This window comes from Carassius gibelio, chromosome A23 (assembly GCF_023724105.1).
Source record: "Carassius gibelio isolate Cgi1373 ecotype wild population from Czech Republic chromosome A23, carGib1.2-hapl.c, whole genome shotgun sequence".
Classification (NCBI taxonomy): domain Eukaryota; kingdom Metazoa; phylum Chordata; class Actinopteri; order Cypriniformes; family Cyprinidae; genus Carassius; species Carassius gibelio.
The window spans coordinates 14,160,867-14,175,938 of NC_068393.1; the positions used below are offsets into that span (position 1 = coordinate 14,160,867).

Below are 15,072 nucleotides of genomic sequence, written 5' to 3' on the forward strand. Positions count from 1 at the left end.
TGGGCATAGATAGCCTGTGTATTGTTTGCTCTCTGGCTTTCTGAACAAAGCTGTGGCTGTACAACTTGAGCTTTTGGATTAACAAGATCGACCCCTATCAAAAAGTCTTACTGTGGCATACTTTTGCCTCCACTGGCTAAAAGCGCTTACAGCAGGGAAACACAACTGCTGATTCCTCTTCTTGTGCCTCGTTGACCTGTAAGCGCACACAGCTTATTCTTTCTTTTCCAACTGAAAACTGGCACCGCAGCATGGATCCGCTGTCTATTTAACATCCTTTTACACCCTGCTCTATCAGCCAAGGCCATTGTAGCACACTTTTCTTTTTTCTCTCTCACATTTGCCTGATTTAACCACAAGGTTGGGCAATAGTTTTTGAATAGTAGCCTGTTTTTGCAGTGTGCTACATTGCTTTGTTGACTTTGGAGAAAGGTAACAGTAATATATGTCTCCTCTCAATGTTATTTTTCAGGGCTCTTCTTGGACGATATAGCAGTGGCATTTATTTGGAGTGGGAGAAAAGAAATTGGGGGGAAATGCAGAGCTATCAATGAAATCTTAGTAGCAACTATACACATCATCTGAAGTCTTTTTTTTTTTTTTTTTTTACAACATTTTACATTTTATGTATGCATTTTATATATGCAGTTAATTTAGCCAGAATTTTTTTTGTATTGTTTAAATGTATTATTTAATACATTATATATATTTATGACATGTAAAGTGCTATAAATTAGTCAAACTTCTTTTAACATTGTCCTGTTACAGAGGCTTGAATTTGTAGTTACCGCTGCATGTCACTCACGACTACATTGTACACTGGCACAATCGTTCCCATGCAAGAACCGGAAAGCACACGGGCCGACTCAACTAATTAATGTTTACAGCTGCACATCGCCTGGCTGTACCTAGTGACCAAATGTTCTCGTATCAAAACATTGTTTAACCAAGCAAATGCTCTTGAGGTTTTCTTTAAGCTGGCTTGATTGTCTGTTGCTATCTACCATTTTCTCTCCCCACCTCGCTGCCCTCCTTTGCATTCTCTGCTGCTCTCCTTCCCCTGTGTTTGCCAGCTACAGCCTTAACCGTTTGGCTCACTGTCAAAGCAGGGGCCTTTTGTGGCTTCATCACAAATCTGCCAGGAAAAACAGAAACCATCTGTTCAAGTCCAGGCCTGAGTTTGGATGAGTGTATAAATACAGGAGTTTAGGCCTCACACCCGTCCTACACGCAGACGCACACATGACCAGGAGGTCCAGCAACATTTTCAACTCAATGGTCTGCCACAGTGAAAAGAAGCCTAATCTGTTGGAAATTAGTTTTTGCGCACATCCTCACACATCTTCAGTTTTCTAGCGTCAAAGTCAGTGTGGAAAAGCGTTTCTCTGTGCCATGATAGGAGGTAAGCCCCTTCCTTGTCAGATAATCCACCCTCCAGAAATATTCTGCAGATGGAAGCATTCTGAAATGTCTCATAATTCCAAGCTTACGTTGTCAGTATCTCTCGCTCCCTGGTGCACACTCTTCTCTTCTGCTTAGAGATTCAGCGCTAATAGTGGAAATTCCACATACACGAGTAGCTTTATGCATTTGTCCTGGCTCTGGGGGGGACAAGCTATTAGGTAAAATGTATTTTAGGCTGAGTATTTTGACACATGGGTGAATTTTCATTTTTGGGTGGACTTTTTTTTCTCTCTCATTTTTTTAGGATAATATTTTGCGCACTTGTGTATACAGACAACAAGAAAACGAAGGCTTAAATTTGACATTTGATGCTCTCTACAGATAGTTGAGAGAAATCTGTTTTTTTTTCCCCCAACAAACCTACCTTAACACACAAAGACCTGGCTTTGTTATTCAAGCTGTCAGTCTTAGCATTTGACACACGCTATGTGCATCCAGCTTCACAGGCCTCCACTGCAAACAGAAACTCACAGGAGACATTTCCTCCCCCAGATGTCATCTTTTATTTTGCTTCACGGTAGGACATCTCCTTATATAAAAGACTAATAGCTGCTGCTTTGCCCGTCCTGCGTTTCTGTGCAGCACTTTGAGAAAAATAGATTTTTTTCCCCCCTTATCTGTGCGACAAACAAACCAGCAACATCTTGTCAGAAAGAATGGGCTTCTGAAACAAGTGAGGGATGAGAGAAAAACCCGGAGCCGTGACTTGGCACGGCCCCTCCACGCTGCTAATCAAATCTCAGGTCCTCTTCCATCTCCTCTCTTCCAGCTTGAAAGGGGATTTTTCAATAGCCCTCCATCGTACAGTTATCACCCAAGGAAATTTGTCATCATCACAGATCCTCTCAAAACATTTCATCACTCTTTCATCCTCAATCCCCCACTCCTCTACATATTTCTCCAGCAGATTGCTTTAAACATTCACTGTGTTATCTTCGCCAGTGGATGTCTGCTCTTCTCCAACCTTGACACCTGTCTTGATAGCCTGTGGACTGAATTACTTTTGAATGACCACGGTGATTCCTTTCACAGTGTTATTATGCCAAACCCCAGCAAAATTTTCGTCCGCCTTCCTCTAGGACGTTTAAGAGCTATGGAGCACTCCGGCGAAATGGTTGAGGGCTAAAATGACCTTTTCTTTTTATCTTCTGTAGCATTAAGTTGAGGTTTCATGCTTCAAAGCTCACATCAAATAGAGGGAGGGAAAATAAAAAGCAATGGGCAACCGTGAGGATGGGGAGGGGGATGCTGTGGCGAACAGTCATTAGGCTGTGAAGAAAGCCAGCCGCTGTCCTGCTGAACAGTTTTGATCTGCACATTTCAATTAAATTTCACATCAGGAAGCCTGCCATCTTTTGGCCTGCACCTGTTTCCTTCCCGATCCCTCCAAAAAGCCTTTTGCACTCAAACTTGGGCCCGGGACTTTCACCATTGCACGTTCCACTCATCACAACAGAAAAATAACCTACAGGAGCTGAGCTTATTTTTAAGAGTTATAGCAAGGCATTAGCTCTCAGGTGTTCTTTGCTTTAATATGACTTTCTAAGTACTATTCGATGAACGTGATGCTTTACCATGATTGTTTTTGGGGAAAGGGGCAGTCAAACCCCTAAGAAGCTGTAAGTATGAGACTTGTGTGTTTACCCATGTCAGACATGGTAGCTTAGCAGGCCGGCCTCAGATTTATAGCCTTTCCATCGGACTGCTGCAGCTTTTTTTTTGTGATTTATGTAAATGTAATTCATATACTCAAGTGCAGGCATCTGAAGCGAAGCTGTATGGTTCAGTGAAATTCACTCAAGCAATAAAATAGCCTATAAGTAGTCTGATACGATTTGAAGTACATGTTTTCTGCTTGCTACCAAGAATAGTTTGAAGTGTTTGCCGTAAAGCTGTTAATGTGTTGGGGAGAGCAGCATTTTAATGACCAATTTATGTCAAGAAGAACAGCCGAAGCAAAGAGAAAAAGCAATCAATACGCATTAAAGATACCCAAGCCCCATTCAGCCTGAGTTTAACAGACCCTGTCAAACCTTGTGTCTGTCCTCTTCACTCATTCCTGCAGCATTAAAACAATAAAGCATGTTAAAAGCTCAGCTGTTGACGAGCAACCCATTCCAATGTAATGTCTTGAAATGAATATCCAAAGTCAGGCAAATGATTCAGTTGGAAGGAAACTGAAAGGTACAAGAGGGAAACAAGAGGAACCACCGCAGGAAAGTGCATAATTGCTTCTCCACCAGACAACGGTTTCAGGGCATGTGTATTTTGAGTGTGTCCGGAAAGCGACAGCTAATTTGCGCCGGCTGCCTCAGCAACGCGTCTTCTGATCCATGATTGCACGTGTTAATGTTTCAGTAGGGTATTGATTTCTTGGCTGGCTTTTGTGCTTGGGATTTATATGCCTTACTCCCTGGCAAGCGTACCCTCTGAATGTTTGATTAAAGTTCAATTGACTCTTCTAGCGCAGGGGCTTGGAGCCATTTCACTCCCTATTTGTAGCGCCAAAGCTCTCCCTGACATGTTCCTTTGTTTCCATTCAAGCGCCTGCCACCCAGGCAGCCACCAATGTACTGATCCTAATATCCCAACATTCAGAGAGCTTCACTGCCTAATCCTGGGACAGACACGGCCACGGCACAACAAGCCGGCCTGCTGGTAAACCCGGCATGGATTCTTTGTCCAGGACTCTGTACTTTATTCCTTCTTTTCTGTGTGTCATCAAAACAAAACTGGTTTTATCAACTGATTTTTTTTTCAGTGCAGCTGCCTTATCAGTTTGACATTATCAGTTGGCCTTTTTATTCGCTTGTCAAGTCTTAATCACATCCAACAGATCAGCATTATTTTTTTTATAGTAGTAGAAGACTGTCTTTGTTCAGATTTATACACTGAAACTGAGTGCTTGTAAAAACAGCTAGGTCATGAGGTTTTCGTTTTTTGTGTGTTTTCTGTCTCATAGGGGGAGCTGATCACCTTTTACTATTATTGGAAGAAAACCCCAGAGGCTGCTAGTTGCAGAGCCCACCGCAGGCACCGCAGACAACCCGTCTTCCGGCGGATCAAGACCCGCACCGCCTCCACTCCCGTCAACACTCCCTCCCGCCCACCTTCCAGCGAGTTCTGTAAGTGCAATCTGCCTCTCTTCACCCTACAGACAGAAAACAGACCCTTGTCGCAACTAAACATGACTCCCACGAATATGGCTTTTCAGAGTGTAGATCACCCTTTGTGATTCTTAACAGAAAACTGCTGAAATCTCAAAGAAAAGACGTAACATTGAGGGATAGCTGTTATTATGTGTACTATACTTGTCTCTTCAAAAGCCACTGATAATGTGTTAAGTATAGCAGGCATGTCTTACAGAGACTGTAGTTGTGAAATGATGTTCATTAAGCAGCATGGTTATCTTTTCCAGTGGACTTGAGTTCAGCAAGCGAAGATGACTTTGACAGTGAAGACAGCGAGCAGGAACTGAAGGGATACGCCTGCCGTCACTGTTTCACTACAAGTGAGTGCTTCATTTATCACTACAACTATCACACCATGCTGGTATTTAGACAAACTGTATACCATGCAGCTGGCCAGTAATTGCGAGTTAATATTGAGTAACTTTAATTTTTTAATTTTAGAATATTATATAGGTTTTTTGGTTGGGGTTTTGGACTCAAATTAGAGACCCGACACTAATTGTTGTATAATGGGTCACCCATGTTCTTTTTTGCTGAATGGGTCAAAGTGAGAGAAAAATCATACGATGAGTTTTGTCAGTTGATCAGGTGTGAAATGATGTTGCCCTAATACAGTGATGCCATAAGACAGGTAAAGACTGTATAAGAGTTCCCCTTCAGAAGACTTCAATAATCCCCTCTGTAGGCCTGTAATTAGTCTTAGTTAGAGAGCGCTCTGATGCTCGGCCCTGTCCCTCATCTGGCAGATGGACAACAGAGTGTGTCATTTCTAATTTAATCCAAACTGACACTTACTAATTTGTTTTTTGCCTCATTAAATCATCTGACCTGTTGGATGCAGTTGGCATTCATGTCGCTCTCACTTCTGATACGAAAACATCCTCAGCACAGATGAGTAAGAGTCTTTGACCTTAGCATGTCCATAGGTGTGTGGCTAGGCCTGGAGCACTTCCTGTTAGTGTAATGTTTAATAAGCAGAGCTCAGCTGAACTCAAATTTGTGTTTACAGCCTCCAAGGACTGGCACCACGGGGGTCGCGATAACATCCTGTTGTGCACTGACTGCCGGATCCATTTTAAGAAGTACGGCGAACTACCCCCAATTGAGAAGCCTGTAGACCCGCCACCGTTTATGTTCAAACCTGTCAAAGAGGAAGACGATGGACTCAGCGGGAAGCATAGCATGAAGACTCGACGGAATCGTGGCTCGGTAAGAAACAAAACTTTGTTGCCTTTTAGTGCCGTTTTAACTGCATATAATGTGTGTTAGCATTGTTAGCCATGTTATATCCGATGTTTTGTTATTCGGTTCAGATGTCAACGCTACGAAGTGGCCGCAAGAAGCAAACTGCCAGCCCAGATGGCAGAGCCTCACCAACCAATGAGGATCTGCGGTCCAGCGGGCGAACCTCTCCCAGTGCGGCCAGCACCTCCAGCACTGACAGCAAGATTGACTCGATGAAGAAACCCAGCAAGGTTTGATCTACAGGACACAGACTATAGCAATCAAAATCACACTGAGCATCACAGGACCTTGTTTTCAGAGGAAACATGTTTTCATTTTGTCAAAACAGAAACCAAAGGAAGAGGCACCGTCGCCTATGAAGAGTGCCAAACGTCAGAGAGAGAAAGGAGCCTCGGACACAGAAGAGTCCGAGAGGGCAAGCACCAAGAAGTCTAAAACGCAGGTAAGTAACTCCTACTAAACAAGCAACCTATGTAAGAAAATTATTTTGTGTAAAGAAACAGAAACAGCTTGGACAGATTTTTTCTGTTCTTTTCTATGCTTCTAAATTCATGGTGCTGCATTAAGGATGGTTGTTTGAATACTTCTAAAGAACTAAGTTATAATGTGACTAAATTATTGTTAGCATGGAAATGTGGGATTTTTTTTGGAAGCAGAACGATCAACAAGAGGTTTTTTTGGAAGAACAGTTCTCTATTAATCTAAAAGACATAATATACTTAGACTAAAGTTCACTGAATGGTTCATGGCAGTCTTATTTGAGTCCAGTGAAGACACTAGATTTTACAGATGTTTTGTATTTATTTTGGCCGTTGCCTATGGTAGCAATTTGATTGAACGATGGAGTGATTTCATATTTCATATCCTTTAAATGTCAACCCAAGCCCTGTGATATATATTTGTTCTTGACCGTGACTCCACCCATTATCCGGTCATTATTAATTGCTGCTGATTGACCCTTCCTCCTCCCTTCCATCATCCACAGGAACGGCCAGACTCTCCCTCGGAGTGTGAGGGAGAGGGCGAGGGCGAGGGTGAGAGCTCGGATGGTCGCAGCGTAAATGACGACGGCAGCAGCGATCCCAAGGACATTGACCAGGACAACCGCAGCTCCTCTCCCAGCATCCCCAGCCCACGTGACAATGAGAGTGACTCTGACTCCTCAGCACAGCAGCATATCCTCCAGGGCCAGCACCCTCCAGTCATCCAGTGTCAGACAGGGGCTTTACCCTCCGCCCCGCCTCCTGCTGCTGTTGCAACCTCCACACCACCAACCTCAGTCGCGCCTTTGCTGTCCTCTCAGCCGTCCACATCCATCCCCCCTACATCCCTGCCTCCTCAGCAGATACCTCCAGCAGGTCCCCTGTCTCTTATCCAGTCAGGAGTGCAGAGGTTGCCCTCACCTCATTCCCCACTGCAAGGCCTGCCTCAACCACCTCCAGCCTCTCAAACTGGCCCTCAGTCCCTGCAGCCTCCACTACATGGCCCCATGCTGCCCATGGGCCACCCTCTGCAGGCAGGACCATCACACATGCCTCACCCTCACACTTTACCCACTCAGTCTTTCCCAATGGGTCAGTCTCAGGTCCCCTCATCAGCTCTCACAGGTCAAGCCACCACCCTATCTCAACAACAGCGACCTCATACCCCTCCATCCCAGTCGCAGTCCTCCTCACAGAGCTGCAGCCAGCCTCCCAGAGAGCAGCCTCTCCTGCCCGCACCATTGCCTATGCCCCACATCAAACCTCCACCGACCACCCCTATCCCACAAATGCCAAACCCTCAATCACACAAGCATCCCAGCCACCCCCCATTCCCGCAGATGCCTTCCAACTTGCCCCCTCCGCCCGCCTTGAAGCCCCTCAGCTCTCTATCCACACATCACCCTCCCTCCGCCCATCCGCCACCACTTCAGCTCATGTCTCAAAACCAGCAGCTTCAGCCTCCACCAGTGCAGCCTCCAGTGCTAACCCAGTCCCAAAACCTTCCAGCAACAGGAAGTCAAGTTCCACCGCCAGCACCTCCGCTCCCTTCCTCTTCCTCCGCCTCGCACTCAGCGCCTTCTCAGCCTCCTTTCCCTCCTCATTCCTTCATGCCAGGCAGCTCGCCCGTCCTGTCACCTTTGGCCGTTTCCTCCTCTGTGTCAAGCTCAGTGGCTACGCTGCAGCAGCCACCCTCCTCCATATCCATGCCCCTGCCTGCATCAGTCACTGCACCCTGTCCGGGACCCTCCACTGTGCCACCTATACAAATTAAAGAAGAGCCTCTGGATGAGGCAGAGGAGCCAGAGAGTCCTCCACCACCACAGAGGAGCCCTTCACCTCCACCCACCATCGTCAACACTCCCAGTCATGCCAGCCAGTCAGCACGGTAACAATTTAGAACATATATTAAACATATTCATATTTTTATTATAAAAATATATAAATAATAATGTATTGTTACTATCATTGATATGAAAATTAGTTTTATTTGATTGTATCAAATTATGTTTGATTGCATTTTAGAATGGCATATTGATTTATATTTTGGATTGTAGTAATAAAGCTAAATAAAAAATAAAAATATTTTTTTACATTTATTAAAATTACATGTAACCATGTATAACTATATAATAACAAAAAATACTGTATGTGTGTGTATATATATTTATTATATATATATATATATATATATATATATATATATATATATATATATATATATATATATATATATATATATAATATAAATGAAAAAAATCTAATCAGTCATTTCTCCTTTAATTATAAATAAAATTTATTTATTACAATTGTATATTATTAATTATACACATTAGCGTGCTCTGTGCAAAATGTACTCGTTTAAAAGTTGTGTTAGCACTATTAATGTAGTGTTCTAATTAATCCTGCTTCGGCTCCTCTGCAGTCGTCAAGTGTGGACAGGACACAGATTAATGACTGCTTCATAGCACTGAAAGCCTCCATCAGAACATGAGCATGTCTTTGTAGAGCTGCTGTGGCCTTGTCCCTTGCAGTGAATAGCAATAAGCTCACTAATGCACAGAGAGAACAGCTCATTATGGAACTAGCAATTAAATAGACTGATTGATTGGCTCTTTTGCAGTATAAACGAGAGGACATGTCAGAAGTAATTTATTTGTCACAAAGTAATTGCATTGCTTTTCAAATGGCTGCAGATTCAGCCTGTGAAATGATTTCTGCACTTCCATAGCTTATGAGTCAAATAAGAAGAAGGGTTTCACACAGCAAAATCATTCTGACAGTATTCATTCTTAAAGCTCATGCTGATGGTCTTCCCGTCTATATCCTGTTTTACAGGTTCTATAAGCATCTGGACAGAGGCTACAACACATGTGCCAGAACAGACTTCTACTTCACACCACTGGCCTCATCAAAACTGGCAAAGAAGCGGGAGGAGGTGCTGGAGAAGGCCAAGAGGGAAGCGGAGCAGAAAGCACGAGAAGAGAAAGAAAAGGAGAGGGAACGAGAAAAAGAAAGAGAACGGGAACGGGAGAGAGAGAAGGAGGCTGAGAGAGCTGCTGTAAGTTTTGGTCTAATGTGTTGGATAAAAGTTGAAACAAATTTATTTGATGATTTCTGCTAAAATTGTGCATTATCGATTGCTTGCTCCTAAATATCCTCTCTTTCTTTACAGAAAGCTTCCAGCTCTTCTCATGAGGGCCGAATGGGTGAACCCCCCATGGCAGGATCGGCTCATATGCGGACATCTTTTGATCCACCACCCACCACCATCGCCACTGTGCCCCCTTACATTGGCCCTGACACACCCGCCCTGCGCCAGCTCAGCGAATACGCTCGTCCCCACGTCATGTCTCCCACCAACCGCAACCATCCCTTCTTCGTCTCACTCAATCCCACAGACCCTCTCCTGGCATACCACATGCCTGGCCTGTACAACGCAGACCCCAGCATGCGGGAGCGTGAACTGCGTGAGCGAGAGATGCGAGAAAGAGAGATCCGCGAGAGGGAGATGAGAATGGAGAGGATGAAGCCAGGCTTCGAAGTCAAACCTCCAGAATTGGACGGCCTGCATCCTTCGGCCAACCCCATGGAGCACTTTGCCCGACATGGGCCCATTGGTCTCCCGCACATGGCTGGACCTCATCCATTTGCCTCCTTCCACCCGGGCCTGAATCCACTGGAGCGGGAACGGCTAGCACTGGCCGGGCCACAGCTACGGCCTGAGATGTCCTACCCCGACCGGTTGGCCGAGAGGCTACATGTCGAGAGAATGGTGGCTAACGACCCTATCGCACGGCTCCAGATGTTCAATGTGACGCCACACCACCATCAGCACTCGCACATCCATTCACACCTACACCTGCACCAACAGGACCCGCTGCACCAAGGTGAGGGACCTTTCACTCTATTGTTGTGTGCTGGTTTGTTGTATTAGGCCCACATGAAATCTCATGCATGCGTCTTGTTTCATGAAATATATTGGCTAATTTGTTTATGCGTTCAGCTGCAAATAAAAGTGCAGTACTCTTAGCTATGAGAACATACTTGTTAGAAACCATTAAAGAATTTCACAAATGATCATGCAAAAATAGCACAAAAATTTGAAAAATGCTCACAGGTTCCATCTGGGCCACTGACGATAATCTTAAGAAAAAAAATATATATACAATGGCTTAATTTCCAGGCTAAAAAAAAAATACTTAAATTAGGGATGCATTGATATAAAAATCCTGGCAGGTAATTATTTTCATGTTGTGACCAATAAGTTGCTGATATAAAAAATCTATATATTGTCTAAATTAAAAATAAAACACAGAAAAGTTAATTAAGGTGGATTTAAGCATCACAATATTATAATAAAAAGTATGAAATATATATATATATATTTAGTTTTTATTTTATTTTATTTTTTTAGATTTACTAAATATTATATTTTAAAGGGGCACCACTAATATTAAAATTTTAGCCTATATCAATAAAAATGTGTTAATATAAATGAAAAAAACACTTAAACAATATTATAACGTACAGTATGATACATTATGAATAGATATACATTTTTATATTTGCTAAAATACTGGCTGATACATTTAACAAAAAACATCAGTCGATGACCATATGAGGTTGACTTGTCATGCATCCCTACTATAAAATATTATTGCATGCTAGTCTTAAAAGCATGATGTTTATTTTGAATGTAACTGCTGTGAATAGTGTGTGTGTTTCTATATAATACAGACTGTGTACCATTACAAAAAGTTACTGACACGGCGAAGGTGGTGGTGAATGTCTTGTGTGTCCCCCAGGTTCTGGGGCACATCCGCTAGTAGACCCGCTGGCCGGCGGACCGCACCTTGCCCGGTTTCCCTACCCGCCCGGAGCCATCCCCAACCCCCTGCTCGGACAGCCCCCGCATGAACACGAGATGCTCCGGCACCCTGTGTTCGGTAAGACACATGCATGATCATCTCAAATCGTTCTAGCTTTTTGTCCAGGCATTAACTAATCAATCTTCCCGTGTCATCGGTAGGCTCGCCATATCCCAGAGATCTCCCAGGTGGGCTCCCACCACCCATGTCAGCGGCACACCAGCTGCAGGCCATGCATGCACAGTCTGCAGAGCTACAGAGACTGGCCATGGAGCAGCAGTGGCTACACGGTCATCACCACATGCACGGAGGCCCTCTGCCAGGACAGGAGGACTATTACAGGTCAGTCCTGCGGCATAAACTTGTGCTAGAATGTATATGTGCTTCAGACATCTGTCATAATAACGTACATCTCTCTTCTCTCACTATTTTCCAGCCGGCTGAAGAAGGAAAGTGACAAGCAGCTGTGATCTACCGTGGACTCCCAGAGGATCAGCAGGACACAGGAGGTCACAGCAGAACACTCACACACCGGAGCTCACGTGTCCCACGAACGTTTTTAGTTCAGTGGACTGACGGGGGTTGTCTGAGGAACCTTCTTTCTGTTGTCAGCTTTCTTCACTATTCCGGACTTTTTTTTAAAGACTGTTTTTTTTGGGGGGGGTTATATATCGTTCAAGTAGTGACAGCACCCTCAAGACTGATTGTGACTTTCCTGCATGAACATACTCTGAGAAGCTTCCCTGACGTCTTTTGTAGGTGCTAGAAAACCAGATACTTTGTCACTGTGCTAATTGGGGGGGAAACAAAGGAACAGAACAGTACGGCCATTATATCTGAAAAGTGCTATCTTAAATTCAATGTTTATTTTAATACATTGTAGGAGGTTTTCATAATGTTAAGAAAAGCTGCAGCATGGCGTTTTTTTGAGTCTGTAAATAGTATATAAATATATATATATACATATAGAATTATCACTATTATTATTATAATTATTATTAGGTGTGGATTCCTAACAGAGTCGTTAGACCTCCAATATAATAATTTTCTGAAGTGTCATCCCTTGTTTCAGAGGGGAAGGAGATGGCACTGTTCGAGAAGGTAACCATCTCAGATGGTTCGGTTCATGGAATCGGGGTTCGCTGGACAGAATGGTACCGATTTTAGTCCAGACACCTCTAGAGATCAAAGCTCAGTTGACGCTTTATTTTTGTTTGTTTGTTTTGTTCCATATATATCGACAGTCTACAAAAAACACTCATGACATCATGACCATATTTTTTGCTCTCATGAGTTTTCAACTCAAACCATAAAAACACTTGAAGGAGGAGGATGTGCGGTGCCTCGTAAGTATTGGGGCAAGTAGCCCATTTAGAAAGAATAAATATTGCACTGATTAACCTCAGTTTTTGTTATTAAACTATAATTGGCTTTCTTATTGCTTTTTAAGTGTATTTCAAAAGCCCTTTGCTCTGCTTTCTGTGTACCAAAGTTGAATGGGATTCAGTTTTGCAACTGGCTAGTTCCTCAGTGCTTCGAGATTGCAAAACCAACCGGACTGCTTTTTAAGTAACAAAATGACATCTTGATGCACATTTTTTTACTTCTATATTTACACATTGTCCAAGGGTGCTGAAAAAGATGGCAATCCCCCCGGTTTATCTTCTGAAGTGGTCAGTTTCCCGACCTGCTGTACAGATTCATAGAACGAACCATTCTCACTGTGAAGCCTGGGGGACGAGGGTGGCTTGGATTGGAGTCTGTGTACCTGTGTGTGCATGTGTTGGAGATGATGACCGTGTTTGAGCTTCTCTCTGCATTCCTGACACTGCATTATCTATGATGCATGATGCCTTTTCAGTTGCTCTCCATCAAGTCGAGGCTGTTTGATAGCAATCATCGACTGTTACATGCAGTATTTTTGTTTGTTTTTCTCCAGATCCATCAGAATTCATGTTAATTTTATTTTTTTAAGTGACACGCTACAAGTTCTTTTTTTACCTCTGTTGAGATCGTGTGTGGGCTTTTTTCAAGCTTACAGTTCAAAGTACAGTCAAAGCTTCTAGTACGGTTTTTAATACTCCCCTTCTTGTTAAAAAAAAAAGCCATTGTGCATCCTTTAGAGTATGCATAGAAGCCAGTTTTTAGCAGTATATGCCCAAAGCTGATCACTTACTGTAATTCGAACGTCATATATCTTTTATTCTGTCTCAGATGTATACAGCATTTTCCTTTTGGTTCAAGCATTTTCTCCTTTTGTCCCTCTCTTGTGTCTTAAACCTTTGATGTTGAGTGTTGTCAATGGTTTAGCTTCTTGTTTCAAAGCGGCAATAGCAGAATGTACATTCTGACTGCTAAGATTTATATATACTGGTATCTTGAAGCTTATTGTATATATTAGTAGTCACCATGGGATGACACAGTGTAAACAAAAAAGTAGAGATAATTAAGACCGATTGTGAGTCCTGTGTTCTCCCCATTTGAGTATTTTGTAATTTTTTTGAAAAATTTGTGGAGTTAAAATAAAACTAAGTTACACCACATGAAAACTTGATTTTAGTTGATGTCACTTTTTGTTATATGGCACGGGAAAAGTAAATGTTCATGCTGACAAAGTACTGGGTTGAAGTGTTTTCTGTCTTCAAACTAAGTCCTGGTCTTCAATGAAAGTTGGGTTGAGTGGTGGGTTTATGAGGGAATATAAAGATTATTGCTCACAAGTGTGTCGTGTTGACCATATCATGCATATTGTGCTGCTAAAGTAATGCTGTTCTCCCTCATTTTACAAGCACAATCATTCTGTGAGACAAGCTCATAAAGTGATTTCTGAGAATGGTTCCCTCAGTAACAAAAAATGGGGACCAAAGATGGCTTCTAATCCACAAGAATGCTCCCATTCATATACCATGCATTAAAATGTCTTAACATTGTTTGTATGTACAGTACGAGGTAAAACCAGACTGGATGTTTCAACACGACTCTGTGATCTTGTCTTTTTCTTATTGAGATATATATATATATATATATATATATGTATATATATATATATGTATATATATATATGTATATATATATATGTATATATATATGTATATATATATGTATATATATGTATATATATATATATATATATATATATATATATATATATATATATATATATATATACGCATGTATTTACATTTGACCTTATTCATAGCATTATACTTTATATATACATCACTGAGATTTATACATATGTCAGTTTTTACTTTATTTTTTGGCAGCAGAAATGTTTGTAATTTAAATATAAAATAGGCTGTTTTGCTGCAATATAGGAAGGGAAGTACACATATATAAAGTGTGTCTACATTTCACAGTGCTTTTGTATTCACACAGTGCAGTGAACAGATGCTTACACATCCTCATAAAGTGAACCTAAAGGTCTTGCAGAAAAATTTTCAAATCTGTCAGTGTGTCTGTAATTTGTTCCTGTTTCTCTCTGGATAGCTTGAGGGGACGAGCGATCCGGTGTGAAGAAAAAAACTTGGAAGTGCTTCCCCTTCAAAGAGGCCATCTTGAAGAAGACAGAAACACTCAGTAATGATTTCTGTTCTCTCCCTGCGGTTGGCTGGTCCTCTTTATGTGGCTAGTGTTTAGTCAGTGGGTATTATTAGGCAGCTGTTGTTGCTGTACGTCGCCGAGTGTGGACTAAAAAGCTGCTCCCTCTGCTTAATGATATCCCGCTCTCACATTCCTGTCATAGCAGATCTCTCTTTCCTCGTGTGCTCTGCTGGACTAGATTTGGCCGGTCCTGTGCATTCCACACCCACACTACGC

The 15,072-nt window shown here is 42.5% G+C and overlaps 1 protein-coding gene across 6 annotated transcripts in view; it reads left to right on the top strand.

Moving 5' to 3' along the window:
* The window catches only part of LOC127945058 (arginine-glutamic acid dipeptide repeats protein), a 161,132-nt gene extending 147,327 nt beyond the window's left edge, over positions 1–13,805 (top strand). For 4 of the 6 annotated variants that reach the window (XM_052541584.1, XM_052541585.1, XM_052541583.1 and 1 more), the window contains 11 exons: positions 4,427–4,589; positions 4,883–4,975; positions 5,665–5,864; positions 5,969–6,130; positions 6,229–6,342; positions 6,886–8,270; positions 9,221–9,443; positions 9,558–10,272; positions 11,161–11,331; positions 11,415–11,595; positions 11,690–13,805. In XM_052541584.1, coding sequence (XP_052397544.1) covers positions 4,427–4,589; positions 4,883–4,975; positions 5,665–5,864; positions 5,969–6,130; positions 6,229–6,342; positions 6,886–8,270; positions 9,221–9,443; positions 9,558–10,272; positions 11,161–11,331; positions 11,415–11,595; positions 11,690–11,723 — 3,441 coding nt within the window. In that variant the 3' untranslated portion in view covers positions 11,724–13,805. The remainder of the gene's footprint in view (positions 1–4,426; positions 4,590–4,882; positions 4,976–5,664; positions 5,865–5,968; positions 6,131–6,228; positions 6,343–6,885; positions 8,271–9,220; positions 9,444–9,557; positions 10,273–11,160; positions 11,332–11,414; positions 11,596–11,689) is intronic. The other 2 variants (XM_052541586.1, XM_052541588.1) reach the window with 1 other exon arrangement.
* Positions 13,806–15,072: the final 1,267 nt, after the last annotated feature.